General features: G+C 37.9%; 1 protein-coding gene across 4 annotated transcripts; it reads left to right on the forward strand.

Annotated features, from left to right (window-relative positions):
- The first annotated feature begins 4188 nt into the window (after nt 1–4188).
- On the forward strand, nt 4189–12688 carry prkag3b (protein kinase, AMP-activated, gamma 3b non-catalytic subunit). 4 transcript variants are annotated; one of them, XM_061088620.1, is made up of 14 exons: nt 4189–4240; nt 4841–4888; nt 6382–6451; nt 6663–6802; nt 6959–7040; nt 8152–8210; nt 8369–8414; nt 8508–8562; nt 9011–9137; nt 9256–9421; nt 9690–9727; nt 9986–10132; nt 10325–10418; nt 12224–12688. In XM_061088620.1, exons 2-14 carry the CDS (start codon nt 4871–4873, stop codon nt 12373–12375), a joined length of 1194 nt encoding a protein of 397 aa, XP_060944603.1. In that variant the 5' UTR covers nt 4189–4240; nt 4841–4870; the 3' UTR covers nt 12376–12688. The 4 variants fall into 4 exon arrangements, 3 of the variants coding, with proteins under 3 accessions (XP_060944603.1, XP_060944602.1, XP_060944601.1); XR_009682968.1 differs by lacking the exon at nt 4189–4240 and having other exon boundaries at nt 4571–4888; nt 10325–11225; nt 12224–12283; XM_061088619.1 differs by lacking the exon at nt 4189–4240 and having other exon boundaries at nt 4572–4888; nt 6382–6442.
- The last annotated feature ends 447 nt before the right edge of the window (nt 12689–13135 follow it).

The raw sequence follows: 13135 nt of genomic DNA on the forward strand, positions 1-13135 counted from the left end.
ACGGAACTTCTCACCTGCAGCAGGAGATTCATGTCCCCCTCAAACCTACAGTCTTGTGCCGTGTTCATGTGCCTGCTCCTGCACACGTTAGTCCTCATTGGCTTTTGGTACGCAACCTAATCTGTGAAATACTCCTGCTAGGCTTCCTTCCAACTTTGCTAGAGCCTGACGGAATACAGGTTTTTCGGGGATGATGTCGATACTGAGGGAGTAAAAAATATTAGATACTGATATATCGACCGATGTGTATTAAAAAAGAATTGGCAATAATTCCTGAAGATGTTACTACCAAACCCTGATGACGCAGTATAAGCTGATCTTCACACATCCATCATTGAAAAGTCAAGGCCACTATGGGTTTATTGGTACATTTGTGCATAATCTTAATACATATATCACTTTATGTCTCATTTGGAAGTTTCTAAAACGAAGGTTAGATAAGGTCAAACATATAAAAACGCCTCAATTTAGTCTTATCTATGACAGAGTATTGGACACCTATTTCAATAGGAGAAAGGTCAAATTTTACGACTTTATTTCATAATACGATTTAATTATTTTTTCCTTCAACATTGCACTAATGCTCCTGTGTACGTATCTTATTCACCTGCTCTGAATGAGGCTCATAGGCTCAACTGAGCTGCTTTCAGATGTGCACTGAACTCCAGACATTTTCCAGAGGGACTGATTGTAAGAAAGCAAACATCCAAGTCAGCTGCTCCAGACCATTTCCAGAACCTTCCGTGCTACCTCAGAAAATGTCGAAGTGAGTCCATGAATACATCAGGAAAATGACCGGACAGGAAGATTACGGCGAGCAAGTTGACGATATTTTCCTATGAACATTTCCGACCCGATTAATTTCCTTCTGTGTTCATCATGTCTGAAAGCCGTTCTATTTATTGAATGAAGAAACATAAACGTTCAGTTCTGTCGGGGAAAACTTCATATTAGTATTAATGTTTGAATCTGCTGCAACACATTTACCAGATTCCACTTGACAGCAGCACCACCATTAGGTTTGTTTGCTGCTTTACTGAATGAGTTTTTATATATATATTTATATATATATATATATATATATGTGCGTGTGTGTGTGTTATACATATACATATATATTACACATCACTGCATTTTAAGGTGTTTTTAATGTAAAAGAAATGCTTCAAATGAAGATGATAATATTTTTACTAACTGGACAATTGTAAAGTTTCTATGTGAAAAGGCTGTATGCGTTGCTCAGGATGACTTTCAAAATAAGTCATTTGAGGTACAAGTAAGAATCTTTATCTTGTTTATTCTTTTCCATAATTTAAAAAAAAGATGAATTTGTTCAACAGTTTTGGATCAATTATGCATTTTCCTCTCTGGATCTGAGAGCATGTCTTAAAAATGGGTGGTGTGAAAAAATAAGTTCACTGGAAAGAAAAGAGGCTTTATTTACATCAGCAGCTCCAGAACCACATTTTTAAAGAGCAACTTTATTTTCAGACTAATGTGTCTAAGCAGTTGCCATCTCATACCTGGAGTCTTGTATTTGTTTTTAATTATTGTCTTCACTGTAATTACACATATTAATTCAACGCTATGTAACTTTTATAGAACAATGGCGCCCTCTGCAGGAACATGTGGGGATTACATCATCGCTCAGACAGCCGAACGGAATTAGTTTTCAAATAGAGAAAAAAACAAAGTCTATCAATCTGTTTATCGAGCTCTGACTGTATCGTCCCACTCACTGACACACAACTGAATGGTGAATATTGCCCATAATACCCGGCTTCCTGGACCAGAAGAGCTGCCGCTGTAACAAATCCACCAAACTCTTTGGAATTCTTAATATTTTAAATGTTTCCTGCTGAATATTGGCGATAAACTCTTTAACTGATCTACAGTTCAGCTCTACTTTTAAACTTGCATTGTGTTGCTTTAAATCTTTTGCTTGTCTGAGATGCTCCGCCCACACCAATACAAATGAAATTTACTATAGTATTTTAGTTTATTTGTATTGTTATATCAAAGCTATATATATGTAAACATGCCTAGACTGCTGTGGAGAGAATTGTTGAGGAGTAAAGACCTTGTTAAACTGAATGTGTGTCAGGACTGTAAATAGTTGTAAACTATTAATATCTGAGCTCTTCTCTGTGACCAGCAGTGACAGGCCCGGTTAAATAACTGTGTTTATTATTAGAAAAGTTCTGTATAGTGGAAGGTCCAAATTATAGTTGTGGACTGGATTCAGGGAACTTCTAATATCTGGTTTGATTTTTATTAAATAAAATCTAGTTTAAAGCAGTAGATCTCTACACCAACAAATTCAAATTAACTGCAGGGATTTTCTCTGCTCAGTTATAATTAAAATCTTTTGGATCGTTGATTTAGATTTCTGCTCCTCTGATGATCTGTTTGGAGTTGTAGGAAATAAAAGCCTATTTGAATTTAAACCCGATTTTCAAAGGTTATTTTTAACACATTTTTTAAATGTGCGTGATCAGTATTTTCCTGACTTTTAAGGCTGCATGTAAACTCAGCTCTGTGAGAAGGAGACGATACTCCTCTGATGCAGTTCAGTGTGTCTATAAATAGTTTGACCCAATGAAACTGGAACGTCTCCCACAGAAGCACTGGCAAACCCTTAAAGCTGCACTTCTCTCATCTTTACAGTGGGTTATCTTCTGCCAGGTTTCCAGAAACAAGAGGAATATTTGTTGAGAGTGAGCAGGAATATTTCTCTGCTCCCGCTGCATGAATTTTGCTGATACATGAAGATATGAAGATCCGTTTCCACTTCCTTCAACCTTCTGAGAATCCAGCCAAAATATCCCCGTATTAACGCTACCATCTTGAACTTAGTATTTGGAGTCTGCACAGGGGGAAGGAACTATTGAGGACTCGCCGATACAACCTCTCAACCAATCAGGAGTCAGTCCCAGCTGTCAAGCATGACATTTCACCCTGTTTTTATAACATCAAATAAATCAAATTTATCAGAAAAATGAACACTTGAAAAAACATCAGTGTTGAAATCTGTTTAACTTGACCAAAGCTATCTTGAGATAATTTTATCTGAGAATTTGAGTTTGGCCCAAGTCCCATTTGCAAAGATGGGGGAGGCGGGGTCTAAAATGTCTACTGCCACGCTCAAGACGCTTTGGCCGCACAGGAGGAGCTGTCATGTCGTAGATCTAGATGTATACATTTATTCATTCACTTACTTCATCCCAATTATTTGCCACAACACCAGTGGATTATTTCTCATTGTTGTTACGGTTTATGTTACAGACAAACAAATTATTGGAAAGTAAAATTTGTTCAATATTACACCTTTGACAGAGCAAGTCACAAAGATTATAAAACAAACACAAAGTATTTTCACACATTAAAAAAAAGACTGGGTATTAAGAGAAAAACTGTTGTGTTTTGTCCTGTTTGTGTCATTGGGATAATATGTCTGTTATGTACAGTATATTTACTAACTAAGTTGTTTACCAGCTGTTATTCAGTGACCTGAGGTGCAAATTATTCTATTTACTTTTCACGATTTCCTACCAAATTCAACTAACCTGATCATTATTGTTTTCAGTTTTACTTATTGGACTAATTTATGATTTTTTGAGTAGTTTCTCACATTCTAGCCCATCATGCACAAATTACATGATTGTACAAACATGACCACTGTGTGCCATTCTTGTAAAAACAATATCTCAAGAAAACCTCAAGGGAATTTTTTTATATTTGGCACGAATGTTTACTTGGACTAAAGAATTAACTGGTAAGAGGAAATTAGTCGTCAAAGGTCATTGTGAGCTCACCGAACATGTCAAGATTTCTTGTACTAACTAGAATATAACTGTAAAGTTCAAACCTCCACCAAGGCCCAACAGTTCCCTCAAAAAACCACATTCAATTTCATTAGAACTGGATTTTTATTTGGATCCACACCAAACATCATAGATACCGGCCCTTTAAATATCAGATTTGTTTTTGAATCTGAGAAATAACGAAACATTGGAAAAGATAAGGAGAGTTATTCCCTGACACGTACGCACCTGTCCAAAGATCAGTCTAAAGACAAACAACTGGAAATTATGAAATAATGACAAATCATCCAAAAGGTCAAAGGTCAACTTTTATGTGACATCATAATTCTCTGCAAAAAAAATCTCTCTGGCCATTATTTGACACAGGTTCTCAGGAAGTGAAGAGGAGACCATGTTTCCTGCAACTTGACTAGTTGGTAAATCCAGTCTTATTTTAATCCTCAGTGTCGTGTCTGGGCTTCTTTCATCTTTCTCAGCCACTTTAATAATGATCCGGTTCTGTTTATTTCACTGTTCTTCATCTTTTTCTGCTTTAACTGCTCTGCTCTGTGTGTTTTCTAAATGATGCTGCGTCCTGATGTTCTCACCCTGGATGATAAAGATTCCTGTCACCACACTAACATTTACATGTAGGGTCTGTGTGTGTTCCTCCTCCCTTCTTGCTCTCTCTCTACATGTTTCCCCTGCCTCTCCCGCTCTCTCCCTCCCCTTCTCTCTCTCTCTCTGTGTGAGTGCCATAGGCCTCTCACCCCTTTGGTCCAGATATAGACGTCAGTCTTTCCCAGACGTCCAGACCCAGCTGTCCAGAGCTGCCTGCTGCTGCTCCCACTCCCTCGTCTCCTTGATTCTCCCTTCTTTCCTTCCTCCCCTCCTCTGACCATGTGTGGACTCTTTCATCACCTCTTTATCTGACATGGTGGCAGATCTCCACAGATGTTTCAGGGCGACCGTGTGTCGGAATCTCGCAGTCTTTTGTTTTCATGCCCTTGTTTTTACCTGCCTGTCTGGATCCGCAGAGGCAGACGGCCTGTTCCTCTTCCCCAGCCATGGAGCCTCTTCCTGAGGTAAAGCTCTCGGCTGACTCCCCCCACTCTTTGTTTGTTCTGTGTGTGTTTGGAAACTGAAGTGTGTGTGTGTGTTTGTGTGTATGTGTGTGTGCTGTTGTGTGTTTGACTTTGTAACTGAGAAGCTGCAAAGAGAAAAACACAAGTCTGTTTTTACATTGCTATTCTTAACATTTGTTTTTACTACCTGAAGCGAACCCTTCTGCGTCATCTGTTATTATTTACCTTTTTTGAAGTGTAGCACATTCACAACCTGGGTTTTTGTTTAACTGGATAAATTCCAGATAAAGTCTGGACTGTGAGAACAACCTAATCCCAACAGCACTTGGCCCAAAATGTTAACTGATTCTGTTAACTGAGATGGTGATGAGGGTGAAAGGTCAGGCTAGAATAATACAAAATAACGCACCCTAAATACTGTACTGTCATTGATTGTAAAATAGGTTTTATCTCTGATAAATATTATCAATATAATGGAATATCATCAAAACATTTCCATGATGCATTCATGAAAATTAGGTTATAAATATAATATCAGATATTTCCTACTTGACTTTATAAGTATTTTACATATATAATCTCAGTGTAAAAGCAATGTGAAGTAAAATTAGGAGTTGTATTTCTTATTATTGGCAGTGTAATTCACCAAATATTGCATAAAAGAAACTGACCAACAATAGAAGCTGCAGCTCCAGATGAAAATAAATGTCAGAGCAGTTCTGCTGTTTCTTCTACTGAAGCTGTTAGAAAACGAAAAGAAAACACTTATTATTATAGCGCATCATGTAGCATAATGAGAATATTGACGCTGAGTGCACACCTTAACTTAACATATGTCTGCTAAAATGCAAACAACTGAACTATCCTTTTTTTATGATATGGCAGAAAGTGACATAAGCTCAAAGCTCATTGAATGACTATGTTTGAAATAAAAACAAATATAAAAATACTGTTGATGATGCCTTTTACTAATCATCACATTAAATCCTGCATCATAAATAATCTCTCATTCCCCGTAAGAATAGGAGATGATCTCTTTTTCAGAGTTTGAACCTGACTGTTTGTCTATTGTCTTTTATCAGCTTTGGGCAAACGTCATGTTTTATATATATAGCTTGCATGACCTCAGCAAGATTTAAATTAACATTGTGATCCCGGGGCTCTGTGCCAGCTGAGGTCAAGTTAACGTTAAGAATGTACAGTGTGAACATCTTTATCACCACTTTAAACCTTCCACCAGCAGGTTCAGACGATGTAAACCAACAGGCACTTGGCACAGTTACTTCTAAAGACTTTTCACTGCAGTCTCTTCCAAAAACATTGGATAAAGCTGTTCCTTCTGCCTGTCCTGCATGATGAAGAAGACCTGAAATGGTCTTGCGATCAAATTCTCAATGAAAAGCATTACAAGAGCCATGGAGGGTTATTCTTGCTGTAAGTTTGTTATATCTTAATATTAAATCAGTAAACTTCTGATTTATTCCCTCATCCAGGTTCCGTTATTTCAGATATTCGAGGATGAGGATGAAGATGTTTCATCACTGAAGAGCAGAGGTAAAGAAGGTCAGTTTGTGTGAATCTAATCTTCTGCGACTGTTTGTCTACAACCTCACATATTCCAAACAAAACGAATCCCAACCTAACTGAGTTAATATGGAAACCATGTGATGCAAATATCAAATACAAACCCCCAAACATTTATCCAGATTGTAAAAAAATATATAATCATATTTTTGTTTTTAACCAGTTCATGTGTGTAATTGTTTATCTATAGGTGGCTGCACGTATACTGGGGAGCCCCCTGCAGACACAGACCCTGACCCATTCATATACATGAACTTCATGAAGAGTCACTGCTGCTACGACGCCATCCCTACCAGCTCCAAACTGGTCATATTTGACACAACGCTACAGGTATAACAATAATTATAACAATAATAACATATAATCTGAAGTACTCCATAATAATAATAACATACTATTATTATTATTATTATTATAATTGTTATTATTATCCCTCCTTTTTGGCAATTTTGCATTGTAAGATTTGAAGAATCTCTTTTTCCTCAGGTGAAGAAGGCTTTCTTTGCTCTGGTGGCTAATGGTGTGAGGGCAGCGCCTCTGTGGGACAACAAGCTTCAGTGTTTTGTGGGTGAGCCCCAATTCATCTGTCCATGTATCTGCCTTTGTTGCATAAACACACATCAGCAGCAGCGTTGCCAGATGGGAAATATTGAAGTTTCGTACCAGACATAGACATCGCCTACAAATCTAGCTACACGTAAAAAACATGCAGCAGTAAATAAGCTGAGTGTACCTCAGTGAGAAAGTTCAAGCTGCACCTTTGATTCAAAGACATGACCTTATTTAAGATGTATTAAAAACAAATGCATGGTCCATATTCAGGTTCATCCTCACACCAAGTGTGTTAACCAACCATTATTTTAGTATCCTGATTATTTTAACTCCTAATATTGTCCATCACGTACAGAAGGACATGTTTCCCTTAATAACGCACATAATTAAAATACAAACAATCATTTCTAATTTTATAATGATCACATACAATCTGAAAAAGTATGAGTTTGAATTGTAAATAGTTGGACACTGACGCTGGGTTCTCTTCTACTGAAGCTCAGGGGTGAAAGGTTCAGGTTTCTTCACTGTAGTTTCATATGATGCCAGTTTGTTTGCTAATACTCTGAGGAAAGCAGGTCAGCGACATAACATATGTGTTGCATTACAAACTCAGTCACCTCGCTCAGCACGCAGAGATGATCATCATGACACCAGGTCTGTGGGTGTCAGTTTTCTGCTCGTATTCAAAACAGCTGCAGCCTTGAACGTGCAAACCAAGTTCATGTTCACGCGTGATTGATTTTCAACCTAAAGGCATATTAATGTTTCAAACCGCTTACTGAGGTAACTCACTGCTGCAGCGTTGCACACAAACTACAAAAAAATACAGTCATGAAACGTTCTCTTATAGTTCGATTTTCCATTGAATATTATAAATGGATTCCCTTTCAACATGGTTTAATTTTTTTTTATTTTTTTTACATTTTTTTAATAAGGCTTGAGCTGCATTTTATGTTTATTTGATTGTTCTTATTACTGAAGTTAAACATCAAAATAGATGGAGAGATGGTGATACAATCAGAAGTGGGCGGCAGGATAAAGTCTGGTGATAAATCCATGTTTGATTTTTGCATCGTGTGTGTGTGTGTGTGTGTGTGTGTGCGTGGGTGCGTGCGTGCGTGCAGGAATGCTGACCATCACCGACTTCATCAACATTCTTCATCGATACTACAAGTCTCCTCTGGTGAGCTGTTGTGTCTGTTGTTTTGTTGACATGACGCACATTAAAGTGAAGTCACATATCAGGATAACCAGTATAATCTTAATAAAAATAGAATAAGATGTACACATCACACCTGAGGACCGTCCCTGTTGGATCTGAGAAGTTTGTTGTGTTTGCAGGTTCAGATCTATGAGCTGGAGGAACACAAGATAGAGACATGGAGAGGTCTGTTAAACAACCACCTCCTCATATAGCACCAAAAGTCTTGCTATAAAATCATCTGTGTTTATTCGAACTTGTGTCTTCTTCTCTTTGCAGAGACCTATCTGAAGTACTCCATTAACAGACTGATCAGCATTACTCCTGAATCAAGGTGAATAGGGCCCCTTTCAATGATGTAGTTTTCTTCCTTTATTATTTTATTCTGTTGTAATATTTCTTCTTATCGTTATTTTATCTAGTTTTGCTACAAATTCTGGGACTAAGATCAGGTTTAACTTATTTATTTATTATTGTGCAATGCTCAATGTCTGTCTGTGCAATTCTGTTGACATTGTATATAGTATTGTTATTCTTTTAATATATATATTTCCTTTTGTTAATATTTACTTATTCCTGTATTCCTTTTTTTATCATGTTTTTATTTTAATTAAATATTTTCTTATTTTACTGGATCATATTGTATCACATCGTATTGTGTCATATTGTATTGTATCATATCGGTTTGTGTATTGTATGCAAGAGGAGCAGTTTTTGATGTTTTGTTTATTAAATCTTTTTTTCTTTTAAAATCCTAATCCCAATTTTTGTCGTCTGCTCAGTCTGTTCGATGCCATCTACTCTTTGTTGAAGAATAGGATCCACCGCCTGCCGGTCATCGACCCGGAATCAGGAAACGTCCTTCACATCCTCACTCACAAACGCATCCTCAAGTTCCTCCACATCTTTGTGAGTTAGGACTTGATTGTGCAACTCAACACTTTGTGAATATTTATTTACTCCAGGCTAGAAAAGGATCTTTTTGATTTAACTCAAACCATCATACATGTTTTCAACCCTTGCGCAGGGATCCATGATTCCCAAACCCAGGTTTCTTCAGAAGCGGATCAGTGAAGTGTCAATTGGAACTTTCAAAGAAATTGCGACGGTGCAGGAATTGGCCTCCGTGTACGATGCCCTGACGATTTTCGTAGAGAGACGAGTGTCGGCTCTGCCTGTTGTCAATGAGCAAGGTAGCCCCAAGCTCACGCTCAAATTTAACAGTTTAATTTACTCTTAACTATTAGAATCACAGTTTAGTGAATTGAGAGTTTCAGTCATTTCTGTACATGAAGATTACAACACAGTGTCTAAAGGTCAAACTAACTTCACTTTCAGGGTGGTGAAATATGTGGCTACCAGAATATCTTCTTTTAAAGGCTGAATATCTTTTATGTTACATGACATAAGTTAACATCTGTCTATGTTTATATTTATTTTGTATCTGTCGTTCCTCTCTAGGTAAAGTGGTGGCGCTGTACTCCAGGTTTGACGTCATTGTAAGTCACAATTATACTATAACAGCGATGAACAAATAAATCCTGTGATTTACATTTTCATTTTCATTCGTTCTAGATGCTGACATAGCTAGCAAGTCATAAGCATCTGTAGACTGGTCGAACTTAGAGAGTAAATAAAGATGGCTGTCAACACTTAATGATGGATGTGGGTTAAATTGAACCTTGTAGGTTAGGTTTTGTGAAACCAACTGCTGCTGGTGAAATAAGTGTAGTTTTCTGTTTATTTCTATCCTTTAGAATCTCGCAGCCCAGAAAAACTACAACAACCTGAACATGACGATGCGGGAGGCTGTGGCCTCCAGAGCCTGCTGCATGGAGGGAGTCCTCAAGTGTTACCCTTATGAAACACTGGAGACCATCATTGACCGCATTGCAAAGGCCGAGGTGATACACACACATACACAACTGCCTTAATTAAATTCAAGCTTGGACACTGTGACTGTCCTAAATGAAATCATCCTGGGCAAACATTTATTTGTGGAATACTTTTTGCTTGGTCCACATCTACTAACTTAGAGGAGGTAGGGTTTATGATTAGACTGCAGCCTATCGTGAATCCTGTTTTTTTGTTTACAGGTGCATCGTTTGGTGTTGGTCGACAGTAATGATGTGGTGAGAGGGATTGTTTCTTTATCGGACCTCCTACAATCTCTGGTCCTCACTCCTGCAGGTATTGATGCTCTGTACTCCTAACTCCAACCCCTCCATCCATCCCTTGCCTGTCTCTAAGTCCCTCTGTTCACCCACCTCTCTGCCCGACCTACGCTCCTGCCTCCTACTGTGACAGCAAATGTCTCCCACCTGCCAAACTCTTCTTCATCCAGTTTTTCATTCTCCTGAAGACTGAGGGTTTTTCTTCTGTGAACGTTACTGGTGTCAAAGCTCCAGCCTCTGCCTGTTTCCTCCTGAAGCTTCGAGCTTTTTAAATTCCTAATCCAAGAAACTGATCCTGCTCATCCAAGATCAACCTCCTTTGACATCTTCAAACCCTCTGAACAACTAGCCATCTCTTCCGAAAGCCTCTACTACGTCATTATCAAACAAAGCACCTCCCCCAAGAAACCATTTGGAATGGTGTACTCTTGCCTATGCCCTTGCTCCTCCTTTAAAGGTCTCTTCTGAAGCATCAAACGGAAAAATTCATGTTCCCCAAGCCTGCTTTGATAAGTTCTTCACAATCAACAAAGACCTTCTCTAAAACCCTTTAGATCTGCATGGTTGCTTAAAATCTTGTGTTGATAGTGCCCCATCTTCCATACAAACTTCAAAAATCGACCAAACCAAAATCCTATCATCCTACCGAACATCCGAACATCATCTGAAGTACCCACCAATCAGCCTTTCACCTTATCCTCTTCGTCCTCGATAGTCTCTGACACTTTCACCGAAACTTCAATCCGTCCGGCAGTATCTTCATACAGCAGCGCCTTTTCTGAAACCAACAAGCCACCAGCACCTTTTATCCAACACAACTCAGGTAGGAAACCCAACAAACTGACGGTTGCCTGTCTGAGTTTGCATCTTCATTTTTCCTCTGAGCCTCAAGGTCTGCTGCTGTGAAGGAGAACTGGTACCTATGCAACTTTTATCAATATGACATGTAATGATATAACCCAAGACCTACAACAGTCTCCACTGACCCCAATAAGGCAACAAATGTCTTATGATACAGTTTCCTGGTTCCATTACATGGTGTGGTTCTCATTCCAGTGGGATACCATTCCCAACCGTCTCTTGTTCAAGAGTGTGTTGATATCTAGGGACAATTCTTCAGTTCCTGAACATCACATTAATGAAATGAGTGGGGACTAAATGTCTTGACTCATCACTAATGTGAGTGTGAAGGAAATATGTTTTGAAAAACATGAAAACCGCTTTATTGCTCAGAGACGGAACAGAATTAATCAGCATGTGTGGCTACAGAGGGCGCTGTTGCTGAGTAAGAATTAAATGGTGTTGCTTTTAATAATGCTAAACCATGCTGTGATAGTTAATTACCTAATTATAAAACTTTGCTGACATTTTGGGCTGAAGACATCACCAACCAATCCTGCATCATCATTGATAACGTCTGTCAGCGTTTCATGACGCTGCATCTACATCATATCAGAAACACTCTAAATACAAGAAGCATTGATCACAGAGCTGATCACAAAGTGTGATTTGCAATTTCAACATTTTCTGCTTGGTTTAATAACTTTCCTAGTTGGTAAAGTAGAAAACCTTATATAAAACAAAGACAAGCTGTCAATAACAGATTTTTTTGTCCAACAGTATTATTGCGTTAATCCACCGAGTGTTTCCTGATATGATGTAAACATGGCTTTGAGTTTCAGCTTTGATATAAGTGTTAGATCGTGCACTTCAATGCTTTTGGGCTATCTAAAAATAAACACTGAACACATTCTAGATGTTTTGTTGTGAATGTGTGTAAAATATAAATCAACGTTAATTTCCTCAATTCATCTTTTACAGATATTTACAGAGTTCGTCCCTTTGACCCTGAAGAAAACCAGGTAGAGACGATTTGTGTAAAACCAGAGAACAAAGGGGCGCAGCAGGATTGTGATAGAGAAGTCACTGGTTTCAGTCCGAGTCTAGAGGAAGAACATTGGAAGGAAAAGTGAAAGCAGAAACACTCTCCTATGAGCTCAGTAATGTGCCCTTTAAGGCAACAGTCTATTCCCTGGTGGAAAAATAAATGGAGCTGGTTTGTCTGCAAAACTAAACAGACTTAGAGACTGAACTGGACTAAAAAGTCTAATTTAAAGTCATAATGGAAGCTGCGTTACTCTGAGATTGATTTGCTGATATTATAAAAAAAAATTGATGATTGTAATGTTTTTTTTCTTAACTTTGTGGTTTTAGAATAGTTGAAACTTCATATATAAAAACTTGAAATCATGTAATTTCCGATGAGATTTTTGTAAATGCACTTATTCTCCCATCACTGTGAAAACAATAAATGTTTTGCTTTGTCTTCAGTCATTTTATGTGTGAACAAAAAGGATGTAACTGCAAAAACACAAAATGTTGTTTTGCTTTAAGGCGATTTAGTTTTAATACGGTAAACACAAACTTTAGAAGTGATGCAGTAATATCAGTCAGATGGAAAAAAAGAGTAGAAATTAACATCTGACACCCAAGAAGATTTTGGAAGATGGCAGCATATATATCAAACAATACTGAGCCCATACATTGATAAATGGCTACTTACATTATACATAAAGTAGGGCAAGAGAGTACAAGGTTAAATACAGTTCAACCTCAGTAGTACAAATGTTTAACTATATGTTCTGACTTTTGAGCTGTAGTCCCTATTATAGGTTTTAAAGATTTTAAATACAATTTGAGTTCATTCACGTAACAGTCTTATTTGTGGGATGA

The sequence above is a fragment of the Limanda limanda genome, chromosome 16 (assembly GCF_963576545.1).
Source record: "Limanda limanda chromosome 16, fLimLim1.1, whole genome shotgun sequence".
Classification (NCBI taxonomy): domain Eukaryota; kingdom Metazoa; phylum Chordata; class Actinopteri; order Pleuronectiformes; family Pleuronectidae; genus Limanda; species Limanda limanda.

Excerpts from the sequence above, each read along its gene's own strand:
- prkag3b (XM_061088618.1), top strand. The coding sequence starts at position 4,805 with ATGCCCTTGTTTTTACCTGCCTGTCTGGATCCGCAGAGGCAGACGGCC. Across the intron at positions 6,452-6,662 it reads GAAGAGCAGAGGTAAAGAAG|GTGGCTGCACGTATACTGGG; the intron begins GTCAGTTTGTGT and ends GTTTATCTATAG. Across the intron at positions 7,041-8,151 it reads CAAGCTTCAGTGTTTTGTGG|GAATGCTGACCATCACCGAC; the intron begins GTGAGCCCCAAT and ends GCGTGCGTGCAG.